The sequence below is a fragment of the Heloderma suspectum genome, chromosome 7 (assembly GCF_057233095.1).
Source record: "Heloderma suspectum isolate Gila_16-S chromosome 7, 16-S_ref, whole genome shotgun sequence".
NCBI classification, from domain to species: domain Eukaryota; kingdom Metazoa; phylum Chordata; class Lepidosauria; order Squamata; family Helodermatidae; genus Heloderma; species Heloderma suspectum.
Window position 1 is genome coordinate 88,369,698 of NC_139464.1, and position 13,231 is coordinate 88,382,928.

General features: G+C 45.4%; 1 protein-coding gene across 9 annotated transcripts in view; it reads right to left on the reverse strand.

Moving 5' to 3' along the window:
* The window catches only part of CADPS2 (calcium dependent secretion activator 2), a 441,065-nt gene that overhangs the window by 254,806 nt on the left and 173,028 nt on the right, over window positions 1-13,231 (reverse strand). For 8 of the 9 annotated variants that reach the window (XR_014784449.1, XR_014784448.1, XR_014784450.1 and 5 more), the window contains exon 7: window positions 3,290-3,401. Coding sequence is in view for 6 of the 9 variants with exons in the window: in XM_084810861.1 (XP_084666987.1) it covers window positions 3,290-3,401 (112 nt within the window). In the remaining 3 variants the exon portion in view is untranslated. Of the gene's footprint in view, window positions 1-3,285; window positions 3,402-13,231 lie in introns of all 9 variants that reach the window. The other variant, XM_084810858.1, reaches the window with a different exon arrangement.

Consider the following 13,231-nt stretch of genomic DNA (forward strand, 5'->3'; position numbering starts at 1 on the left):
TTGCTGGAGGCACTCCTTAAGATAGGCTGGGCTGGAACCATATAGGGTTTTAAAGGTCAAAACCAACACCTTGAATTTGGCCCGGAAAACAACTGGTAACCAGTGCAACTCCTTCAGCACTGGAGTGATGTGATCTCGCCAGCAGCTGCCTTTAATCAGGCGAGCCGCCGCGTTCTGTACCAGCTGCAGCTTCCGAACCGTCTTCAAGGGTAACCCCACGTAGAGCGCATTACAGTAGTCTAAACGAGAGGAGACCAGGGCATGTACTACCGATGGGAGCAGATGGTCGGGAAGGAAGGGGTGCAGCCGCCGTGTCAGATGGAGTTGATACAGTGCTGTCCGGCTCACAGCTGACACCTGAGCCTCCATGGACAGCTGGGAGTCCAAAATGACCCCCAGGCTGCAGACCTGGTCTTTCAAGGGTAGCCGTACTCCATTCAACACCAGGTCAACATCCCCTAGCCTCCTCTTGTCTGCCACCAAAAGTACCTCGGTCTTGTCAGGGTTCAGCTTATTCCTCCCCATCCAGCCACTCACCGTCTCCAGACATTTGGACAGGGATTCTACGGCCAACCTTGGTGAAGATTTGAACGAGAGGTAGAGCTGCGTGTCATCCGCATATTGATGACACCGCACCCCAAACCTCCTGATGATAGCTCCCAGTGGCTTCACATAGATGTTAAATAGCATCGGGGAGAGGATGGAACCCTGTGGCACCCCACAAGTGAGTGGCCACGGGTCCGAAACCTCCTCTCCCAGTGCTACCCTCTGGTACTTGCCGGAGAGGAAGGACTGGAACCACCGCAATACAGTGTCTCCAATGCCCAACCACTCCAGGCGGTCCAGGAGGATACCGTGGTCAACGGTATCGAAAGCCGCTGAGAGGTCGAGGAGAACAAGGAAGGAGCATTCACCCCTATCCAGAGCCCTCCTCATTTCATCTACCAAGGCGACCAAGGCCGTTTCTGTCCCATGCCCAAGCCTGAAGCCCGACTGAAATGGGTCTAGACAATCAGTTTCTTCCAAGTGTGCCTTCAACTGCATCGCCACCACCCGCTTAATCACCTTGCCCCAAAATGGCAGATTTGAGACTGGGCGAAAGTTGTTCAGAACTTCAGGATCCAAGGAGGGCTTCTTTAAGAGCGGTCTTATCACTGCCTCCTTGAGGGCTCATGGCATCACTCCCTCCTCAAGGGAGGCGTTCACCACTGCCCTGATCCCCTCACCCAGTCTCTCTCTGCAGCCCATAATGAGCCAAGATGGGCAAGGATCAAGCAAGCAGGTGGTCGGCCTTACAGATGAAAGCACCTTGTCCACTTCATCAGGAGGAAGAAGCTGGAACCGATCCCACAAAACCGGTTTGCCACAGGCCGCCTCTCGCTCACTACCTGTATCCACAGCACACGGAGTAACACTCCTAATCCAATCAATTTTATCTGCAAAGTGCCTTGCCAAGGCCTCACAGGAGGCCTTAGAATGCTCCAGTGGTTCAGGAGCCACAGGACCGACCAGGCTCCGGACCACTTGGAACAGCCTCCTGGGACAGCACTCTGCAGATGCGATAGAGGCAGCATAATAGTCCCTTTTTGCTGCCTTCACCGCCACGTGATAGGCTGAAGATACAGCTCGAGCCCGTGTATGATCGTCTTTGGAGCGAGACTTCCGCCACCGGCGCTCTAGCCGTCTCACCTCCTGTTTCAGAGCTCGTAACCGTGGACTGAACCATGGTGCAGTCCGAGTCCTGTTCAGGGGGAGAGGGCGTTTCGGAGCCACCTGATCTAATGCCCCAGTGATTGTGGCATTCCAGCCACCCACCAGGGTCTCGACCGAGTGGCCGTTGGCGTGCCCCAGAGAATCCCCAAGCATGTTCAGGAATCCATTTGGATCCATAAGACGCCTGGGGCGGACCATTTTAATGGGTCCTCTACCCCTGCAGAGGGGTTGTGAAACCGAGAAGTCCAACATCACCAGATAGTGATCTGACCATGACAAGGGGGTGGTGGATATACCCCCGACTTCCAGATCACTCCCTGCTTCTCCAGAAACAAACACAAGGTCTAGTGCATGACCGGCTACATGGGTGGGCCCAGTTAGAATATGGTGCAGCTCCCAGGAAGCCATGGTCTCCATGAAGTCCCGAGGTGCTCGTGTGAGGATGGCCTCCAAATGTACGTTGAAGTCCCCCAACACCAATAAGTTAGAGGACCGTACACATACATCAGAGACCACCTCAAGCACCTCGGCCAGGGAGTCAGTCGTGCAGCGGGGTGGATGGTACACGAGCAGAATTCCCAGACTGCCCTTCAGGCCCAACCTCCAGTACATGCACTCAGCAACCTTGGTCTACCATAGAGGGGGTCTGGTGAAGACCAAGGACTCTCGGTAGATAACAGCCACTCCCCCTCCCTGATCCCCAGCCCTCGGCTGCTGTGCATATGAAAATCCAGCTGGACACATGGCTGCAAGGGTTGGAGCAGCAGCCTCAGCCAGCCAGGTCTCCGTAATACATGCCAGGTCTGCACCCTCATCCAGGATCATGTCATGGATGAGGGAGGTTTTCTGGGTAACAGACCTGGCATTGCAGAGCAGCAAACGAAGGCCAGAAGATGGGGTCACGCCTCCCCCAGCCATCCTTTGGCTCTGGACAGGCCCGGAGCAGGGGACAGATACTACACATCTCTCCCTTGTTCCCCTTACCTGGCATGGCCTGCCCCTAGCACTCCGCCAGCGCCTGCCGCCCAGCCTCGGTATGTTCTGGCCCCCAACACTCCCCCCACTGCCTCCATCAGGTGGACACATGCCCCCTCACTCCCGCCTATCAGGCAGGCTACCCACGCCTAAAAACACAACAAAATCCCCCAGAAATTAAAACAAACAAACAAAACAATAAAAATTCCCCTTAAAAATAATGCCAGGCAGGAGTCCACAGGGAAGGCCTGGTGTTGGTGGCGGCAGCAGCAGCAGGAGCCCAGCAGCAGCAGGCATGCCTCTTCCCAATGGCGGCAGCTTCTCCTGCAGGCCTTGGCTCTCCCAGGCCACCTCAGCCAGCCAGCTTATGTAGCCCCTCCAGGAAGGGGCAGGTGGAAGCAGCACAGCTGGCTTTAAGCATATGAATCACACAAGGTGTTGTCATTCTCAATACATCTGGTCACAATTAATGAATACTCTCTCCACCGTGTCAGTGAAATAAATCCAAGTTTCACAATAGTATTGTGGTGCAACCCCATCCAAAATCCATGGGGCTCACAAACAAGCTTCTTATATAAGTGGGAATTATGTTAGCACTCACCCTTCCTAGCTCTTTATCTTCAAGTGCCAGGACCCCAGTGCTTTCTGTAAAAAGTTTCACTTTGACTACTGGCCGAGGATGAGTTGTGGTAAAATCCCCTTGAGTTCCCCATCTGTAACAAAAGAAATGTCAACAGTCAAATTAAAAGGCAAGTGGCAATCATCTTGGGCACCTATAACAAATGCAACATTTCCCCTTCCCCACACAGCAGATAGATCCATCTGCAAACTCAGTGCCCAGGATGAAAGAGCTTTAACGATTTTCATATATTAGTTTTGTAATTAAAAATCATCTAATGTGGCAGATGGCATAATGAAAGATGGACTATATTCAAAGCGTACGCAGCGTCAAGCAGATGGACTCATACAGATGTGTGTTGGATAAGTTCATATTTTCCTATTAAAACAAACTGACGACATTAAGATTTAATTATACGATATTAACTTTGTTTTCTGAGCATCTTATACACTTGTCGAGTGCAATGCTACCAGTGTGTTCCTAACTCATGTCCAGGGAAGTTAGTGCAAGCCACTCTTATAGTCCCAATATGAGAGCAAACACAACATCAGGTCTAATAGTGGAGTAGTGCTATAATTATTCCATGCACAGCCCAACAGAGTCAACAGCACAATACCTACAGTATCAAAAGCTAATGTGGCAACACCAAAGGATATTTCCAGTGTCCCTGGCAACTTTGCTGCCATCCCAATTACGACACTGCACACTCTAATGTCTCCATATTATCCATGCACAGAAGACACCAATCAACCCAGGACAATGGCTGAATGATCCTATGATGCCACTCAATCCATTACACAGACATCCTCAATGCACAACCTGGTAGCCATAGAGAGACTGTAGTGCCTTCCATGCATAAGCTGCCATGGCACTACAATTAGGAAGCTTGCATAGAAAACAGAACGGCAAAACTCATATGTCTGCAGGACTGTACCCGCACAATGGGAAATAATTGTTGGAGATGGGGGCCTGGTTGGCTAGGAATGGATCATAGTCAGAATCCTATGCATAATCCTCACAAAGTAGATTCTGCATTATCTCTGCCAAAATGTCCTACTAATAGGACACACTATCTTGATTTTATGATGAATAGTTTTCAGACTATTTAATGACAGAATGGTGGACAAGCCACTAATTTTAACTATAGCGTCACTGCAGTGGCTCTGTAATTTTTCATATGTATATGTCTGCTAATACAACTGCAGACAGCTAATACAGGTACTGTAAAACACACTTTCTGCTAGCCAATAGGAATAGGCTCATCTCATCTTTGGTGGCTGACTGCTGATGGATTCAGGGAGTGCTTCCTGACAAGGCTTTTATCACACACCATCACTCTGCCTCATTCATGGAATTTTACAGGGGATCCAGACAGCAATGACATCTTCCATTCGTAACTCTCCCGTGTTTTCCCATCGTCTCTTCCACCTTTTCCCTTACTGCAGAAAATCCATTCAGGAGGGAAAGACAGACTAGCTGCATGATGCCTTTGGAGTGATAGCATTAGGACTAGGCCTTAGGAGAGGCATCTCGACCTTTTAGAATGGGACAACCCCTGCACAAAAGCTGGGAAACCATCAAACAATTGGTGGACGATTGTTGGTCAGATGAAAGGGGCGTGGCTCTCTTAAGAACCCCAGAGGCCCAGTCTGCGACCCCAGGAGGGCTGGATTTGGCTCATGCAGCCTGAGGTTCCCCACCCCTATGTTAGCCCTACCTTTCCCAGCAATGACCTCTGCAGTTAGGCTTTTAAATACGCCCCCCTTGGCATCAGTGGAGGCTTTTAAAAAGCCTTACTCAGGGGTGCAGAACCTCAGTCCCAGGGGCCAAATCTGACCTTTCAGGATTCCCCAGATGGCCCCACCCCTTCCCCTGGCCCCACTCTCCCCCCCGCCCCAGCACCACGATCATTCGGTGCTTTCCCAGCTTTTGTACACGGGTTGTCCCATTCTAAAAGGTCGAAATGCCTCTCCTACGGCTTAGTTATGGGCCGTGGGAGCTTTAAGCTAAAATATGCTGGTATTTTTGGTGTTTGGGCTCATCCCTTTTGCCTTTGGCACCACCCATCACTGGAATGCACCTCTCGAGAGCTTCTCTGAAATTGAATTCAGACTTTAGACTGAAAGCGATTCCCCACCCCTGGACTTACTAGATTCTAGTTGATGCAGGTATCATGATGTATTTGGCCCTGCCCACCATGGGAATGCAGCCCTTGAAAGCTTCTCAGAAATGGAAACTGGCCCTCAGGCTGAAAGAGGTTCTGCACCCCTGCCCTAAATGAAGTGGGGAAAGGCACAAAAAATCTCTTAACTTCAATCAGAAATTAGAGATCTTCCTTGCCTGAGGAGATGGGCACAGCCTTGGAAAGAATCTAGCAGGCCAGATATGGAAACCCAACCCCCAGGGGCCGTATCTGGCTTCAGGGTCAGAGGTTCCCCATCCCTGAACTAGACATAACTGGGAAACATGGTGATGATGTGAATTGGCACTGGCCACACATTTAGGTAATGACTAGTTTGGCCTTGACGCGACACTTCTCTTTTGCCAATTATAAATAAAAATTCCAAATGTACATATTTATATACAATACTATGTCTCAGTCTGTATGTTGCATAAAACTATGTCCTCACTACTAGATTGTGCCAAATTGATGACACCAGTTTTATTATGGAGCCTGACCACTCATGAGGGAGTTAAATTTATGTGGCAGATTACATTTCTAGTCTGTCGAACACCGCAGCCCCTGATAACATAGAATTTAAGCCTGTTTTAGAGCGCATGTATAGCTCTCATATTTGTAGATTTTGCCTAACATATTTTTGGAAAAATTTATGTATTTTCAAGTTATCAGTTTTGCCCCCCCCCGGTTGAAGCATCTAACCATCTGTGAGCTATCATAATGTGAACTGATTCAGTTGCAAGGAATGGGTACCTTGGAGACAAAATGCTGCAATCTCTTACACCAGGATGAAGCAATTACAACATGTCAGTCACTGTAGATTTAATACTTATATAGCCCTGTCATGATAATGACAGTGAGGGAAAGCAACCCCAATGTCAGCTTTGCATCCTGAAAATACAGTCACCTTTAACAAACTAATGCACAGGAAGAAGAAATTTCAGAGGACATGGGAAAAAATCACTAAAATGAAGTCTTGGAATGATATCTAAAAAGTGAGATAGGAAAAATTATACAAAGTGAGTAAAATAGACATATGCAAAATGAACATACAGCTACTTTCATGAAGCAAATCAATCTTTGTGTTACTATTTACCAATAGAAGACTAATGTTTGAAAAATGCCCAATATCATCAGCCTGCCTTAAACCCATAAAACTGACTCTAGCTTCTCTGATGCATACGCCATGGGAAACTACTATATACATCAGCCTTCCCTACTTTGTTGGCTGAAGATGATGGGGGTTGTAGTCCAACCCATCTGTATGGCACAGGATAGGGAAGGCTGATGGTAAATGGGGCAGAGACATTCCACTGGGACCTGCTTACCACAGGGATTGTTAGAATCAATCTGTGCTCATTTTCATTCACTATGCTAGTCTGAAAGCGCGTGTGGATGCATGCACGCTCATATGTGATATATATCACATTTAACTGTACTGTATATAGATCTCCTTCCTACTCTAACAGAGGAGGAATTGGTAATACCCACTAAAGAGACTTACACCGAAGTTTCCACATCCTTTCCCTTTGTACCTTTCGGTTACAGAACCCCGTGTCATGAAAGAGCTGCTATTAAAATAATGTTCCCAGAAGTGATTGCCCTTTCTCTACAGTGTGCAACAAATTCTTATTTTCTACAAGTTAGAAATACTGATTGATGTTCCAGATAAATTATTCATTCTGAGTTCCACAAAACCATTCAGTTCGAAATTACAACTTTTGAACTCTTGTCACAACTATCTGAAACTCAGAGATCTGTAATACATAAGAATAGGCTGCATCTAGATTAATTAGATTTCAACTTGAAGATTTATTTACAAAGAAAATCCGGTTTCCATTAAAATCCTTTTAGAAAGTAAATATCTTATTCTTGTTGAAATCCTGCTACACATATGTCAAAATAAGTAATGCATACAAAAATAATTTAATGTTTCAAGTATTATTTACTTACATTCTCCATGACACAAATGTAACAGCTGCAATGTTTATCGTAGAGGGTAATTTTATTTTAGTGACATCTGCAAGCATTGTGTCAACAAAGGTAATTTAATTTTGCCAAGACTGAAAATAAATCCAAACAATCAAGATCAATGTTAAATAAGATTCAGTTGCTCCTTTTCAGTACCGTGGGATTTAGTTAGCATCAGCAATCAGAAATGCATATTTTTGTAAAGAATAGAGCATGGAGACGGAACAACCCTGTAATCTGAAAATTATAAATGTATAAGCAATACACGAGAACAAATCTTTCCCTGAAGAGTTGATGGCAACATTATTAAAGTTTAGGATGGAGAACATCTCTCAAGGGCAGAGACAGTCTTGGCATCCTTGTGGAGGAAGTTACTTGTGAAAAATAGCTCCCCACATGGATCCACTATAAATGGCATCCCTCCCCCCACCCACATATGACTGGGTGGCAAGGAGAAAAACCCCCAATCTGTGTGGTACATGAGAAGCTTGGTGCCTAGAGACAAGTACCAGGAGGAGCCAAGTACGTGGCTGATGCTGAGAACAGGAGCAACGGGCTTATCTCCCTCTTTTCCTCCATAACTTCTCCTCCAGCATATTATGCTGGATGTTTCCATGCCCAACTCCACAGGACTGATGTCTGCTAACCAGGGGTAGTCTTGGAAAACAGTGTAATGACACCAGAACTCAAACTAAGTTTACTATACATTACAGAGGGGGAGAAGGCAAATTGTAATTGCTCTTTTTTTGGGAGGGGTAACTACTAGTTCTGCCCATAAATTAATCTCAACATGGGAGATGTTGTACATGTAACAGCCCTAAGAACTAGTCTTAACCGGTATTGTTAGAACCTACTGTGATCTTTTTTCATGCAAAATGCTACTTCACATGTTCCTTCACAAATATGTCAGCATCCAAATTGTATAGTGACAAATTCAATTCTCCTCCCTTAGGATTCATCAGGTAGTTGCAAAGAACTGCTGCCTGGACATTTTATTATTAAATGTTTATAGCAAAGAAAATTAAAATGGTTAAGAAATTGTATGGACACTACTGTGCCAAGCTCCATTTTAGCAATGCTGAATAGCAATGCCAAGAATGGCCACGAAGAAAATACTAGGGGTCTGTCATTCAAGGAACAGGGAAACCCTGTGGTGTGAAAGCAACAAAACAGTACTTTGCTTCATACAGTTAAGGCTCACTGAAAGTGTTATCCTGAGTGAGGTTTGAGAGAAAAGGTTCCTGCCTATGTTGGTGGCCTTTTGAAAGCTTAAGAAAGCAGAAAGCTGCTGGGAGGCAGGAGTATAATAAAATGTTCCACAAAACAATAACAAACATTTAATATGGCTGGCAACTAAGGGAGCAGTACAAAGGATCAACTTGTAAAACTAAAACAGAAGTAGAACCTACCAAGAAACAGGGTCATGCTAGCATAATTTGGAACATTTTAAAATGTCTGCTATATGGTTGGCTGTCTGGGACTCAGAAAAGACGCTCGAGTGCCTGTTTATAGCATTATTCTAAAAGGGAGCAACATACATATATGCACATGGATACAATGTTTAAATCAATTAATCAGATGTTTTTTTAAAAAAATTATTAAATAAAAAGGCCTTCCTGCCCAATTGATCAGGCAGCAGATTTACGTAATATAGTAATATAAGTACTTATAAAAACTGGAGCTGGCAATTATCTTCTTAAAAGAAACCAGGGACTAGGCACCATGTTCAACCTTCCTTACCCCTTCCTTCTCAAGTGTGATTTCTCTACCCTATCTATCCAGTTTCAGCATTATGTGTAGCCCTAATTAGGCAGCATTTCAAAGTGTTCAGTGAACACATGAGGGGGTAGAGTGAGGATGACCATGCTAAGTCTATCCACTCACCCCTCCATACACATCCTCACCCCCCCCCCCGCCGCCCCAATCTCATGTTTAGGATGATCTCCTGCAGCAAGAAGCCTCTTCTATCCATGGAGGCTTCCACATGATGTAGAACTCTGGAAACATTACACAGGGAGCCTCCACAGACACAGAAGGCTTCCTCCTTCAAAGATTTGTCTTGAACACAAGGAAGTTGATTAGGATGAGGACGGAGAGGGGCAGAGGTAGCACACTTGTCCTTGCTCTCCCCACTCACATATTCACGGAATACTTTGAAAGAACACCTGAAGAGGGCTTGTGACTGTTGCCAGTTTGGATTACAATGAAACCAGACACATTCCTAAACTCCCTTGGAGAACACTAATGTAAGCTCCAAGTTTTCCTTAGGGAAAAAAAGGACACTGATAGATCCATGAACAAAATGAGAACAGCCACATCTTCTTGGTATTAAGAAAAAACTTGATACCAAAGTAGCCATCCAAATGCTATTGATGTCTGTTTGGTTGATGCCATATCCATCTTTTAAACAAGCCATCAGTGTTCCAGGATGTGGCCAAAATACAGTTTATCTTGGTTGTACTACTCCTGCAGTTTGCAATGACCGTTATACAGTACCATCAAAGAGCTTGAACAAGAGAAGAGAAGAAGGCACAGCAAAAGTCCACTCTCCTTTCTTGTGATCCAGACCAAGAGACCATTCTTGAAGGAATCTTACATTCCTTCAAGAAAGCTTGCCTTGAATTTCTAGCTGTAGTATGGAAAGCTAATCATATTTACTGTGAAGTTTTAAGTAATAAATTCTCTACTAAAGGACTGCAACCAACATGCTGACTGGTAAATTTAATATTCAACCTACCCCTCCAACCTTCTAGACAATCACTGCATCACCTCCCTCGCTCACCTCCACATCTCTGTCATCCTTCTCTCTCTCCCCTCCACATTATCACCCATTTCTTTTTGTCTGTCATAATTTTTTTCACTCCCTCCACCTTCTCTCCCTCTGCTACCCTTCTCTTTCCCCTTGCTTTTATTTCTCTCTTGCCTCCCTAACATAGGGGCTGTTTATAAGATAAACACAAGGTAAGATGGGTGATCTATATTTATGGCAGACTGCACATGGCTGGAGTTGACAACACTCTTATGTGACTGCACATGTGCAGATTTGGACCTATGTGGAAAAGAACTTAGAAAAGCCTAAGAATGGATTCCTTTCATCACTGTGTTCACTAAGTCATTTGGAGTTGTGGCCATTTTGTAAGCTGATCATCATGTGTCGGTGATCATCATGTGGCAACTATTTTGTTGTTCTGGCACCGTGTGCCTTCAAACTGTTTGCTTGGCTACTACTGTGCAATATGCAGAGTGACTTTTAATTCTCAAACGTACACGATTAATCTCTGAGTTCTCTGGTGGTCATGCCCACTGCCCAGCTTCCCTTTATATGACCAGCTATGTCCATCAGACCTCTGTTGGCATATTCTCTTTTAGAAGCTCTTTTGAATATTTTAAAACTCAGCTGTTCAGAGTTTTCCTGAATGCTGTTCTCCAGTTATATTAAATGGAGCAAATGGTGAGTTTTGTTTTCCACTTGCCACTAAACATGGAGTTGCCATGAAATGGAAAGTAGCACTGAAGCATGAACAGCCCATGCAAAGGCAACTATAACTTGGTGGAAAAGCACAGGCTTTGCATGCAGAAGGTTCGAGGTTCAATCCTTAGAATCGCCAGTTAAAAGGATCTTTCAGGAAGCAGAACTGGAGACAATACTTTGAAAGATGGACAAATAGTCTGACCTAGTATAAGGAAGCTTTCCATGTTGCTATGTTCTGCATTTGAAACAGTGAGAAAAATGTTTCTGTAATCTTTGAAGAAAGGTTCCACCTATAGAAATTGTTTTAAAGGGGCATAGTCATATTTACATGCTTATAATTCCTCCTAATGGATTTTAAGCTTGTTTTGAACAAATGCCAACTTCATGGCTGTCATTTAGAGAGTTCTGAGACTGCAGTCTTCAAAACTGTTTTTCACAGGACACATTAAAGAGCAAGAAAAAGCTCTCAGCAAATCTATCTTAAAACACATCTACCAAAGGTTCTGGATGACATTTTAACAGAAGGCAAAGGCCTTTGAAGAATATGTGCAACCCAGAGGTCAATCAAATCAACCCAAAGCACATTTAATTATCTTCCTGTGTGTCAGTCTGGCTACATCAAACTTAAGGTGGCATGAGTCCTTTTGCTGACTCTATCCTCTAAAAAACAACTGAAATAAGTATGCCCTACAACAGCTTTCCCCAGCTTGGCACCACTCCAGATGGGCTGACTATAACTCCCATCATCCACAGATAAAATTACCATGGTTTGTGCTAGATGTGGATGGTGGGTGTTGTAGTCCAACACATCTCAAGCAGCACCAGGTTGGGGAAGGCTATTCTACAATTTAAAACTCAGTAAGCCAGGGATGGGGAATAAGTGGCTTCTAGATATTGTTGGACTGCATTTACCATAATTCATCACCACCACTGGCTATGCTGGCTAGGGTTGATGGGAATTGAAGTCCACAACATCTGAAGGGTCACACATTCCCCATCCCTGCAGTAAACTGAGCGGGTAAATAAGCTTTATGAGGACTGATTATGAATTATTGATTTTAAACTGGTTGTATGCTTCCTTATCTAACTAGAAAAGATATACATTGGGTTAATTTGTATGGAAAGGGCCAAATTATCTGAGGATTGTTTTAAAAACCAGTAAATATGAGAATGGAGAAATCTCAGGTTGCACGGTTCACACATACTTTTATGTATCTTTTGCATATTACCTTGAGAGCAGAGCAGAGGATGCTGCTCCAGCTAGTCCAGGGACTACAGAAGCAAGCAAGCTCTCAGAGAGCGAGCGACCAGAGTGAGTGAACAGGGGGAGCAAACAGGAGTAGGCCAGGGGAGTTCGGCAGGGGAGGTCAAGGGGGAGGCGCCTAATATATTAAAAAAACAACAACATTTATTTGTCTTGTAACACACACTTCCATACCAGTGGGACTCTGTTTTTAACCTCCAGTGAGTAAGGGCCAGGCACAGGTTACTCTAGAACAATCAGAAAGCTAGACACAAAAAGGAAAACAGACTTTGGAAGGACAAGACTCTCCAGTGCTGGTGACCTGCAAAGTGTGTGCAATGTTTGTTTTCTTGCCTGAGATCAACATGGCCTACACCTGCAACAAGTGCAAGTTGATCACACTGCTAGAAGAAAAAGTAAGAGGACTGGAGCGGCGACTGTAGACCCTTCAGGGAATAAGAGAACACGAAGAGTTCTTGGACAGAACGGTGGAACTACAGCAGCAAAGTGAAGTACAGGAGCTAGAAGAGCAACAGGAAGCTGAGGCAGAAGAGGAAAATGCTGAGGTGAGGAAAAATGAAGTAGGGGATACTCTTTGGAAAAGGGTGACTGTTAGGAGCAGAAGAACTAGAAGCCACTCTGCACCAGTGGAGGCAGTGGAACTAGGGAACCATTTCCAGGTACTTGAGGATAGAGATGTACGACTTCCTTACCTGGTTCTGGTCGGGGCATCCGCTGGGGGGAAGGAGGCAATCCGTTCCTCCCCCTAGAATCCTCGACGGGGGGGCGAGGCAATCTGGCCCTCCCCCCCCGAAATCCTTCCCGCTGGCTGGGCCAATCCGCAGCAGGGCCTCCAGCCGCTGCTGGGCTGGTGCGGACGCAAATGGCATCCTGCGTATGGGACGCCATTTGCGTCCCTACGGTAGCCTGTGATAGGCTACATAAATATTTAAGTAGCCTATCACGGCAAAGAGCAGGGATGCAAATGGCGGCCACTACGCCATTTGCACCCCTGATCTTTGCTGTGATAGGCTACGTAAGTATTTATGTAGCCTATCA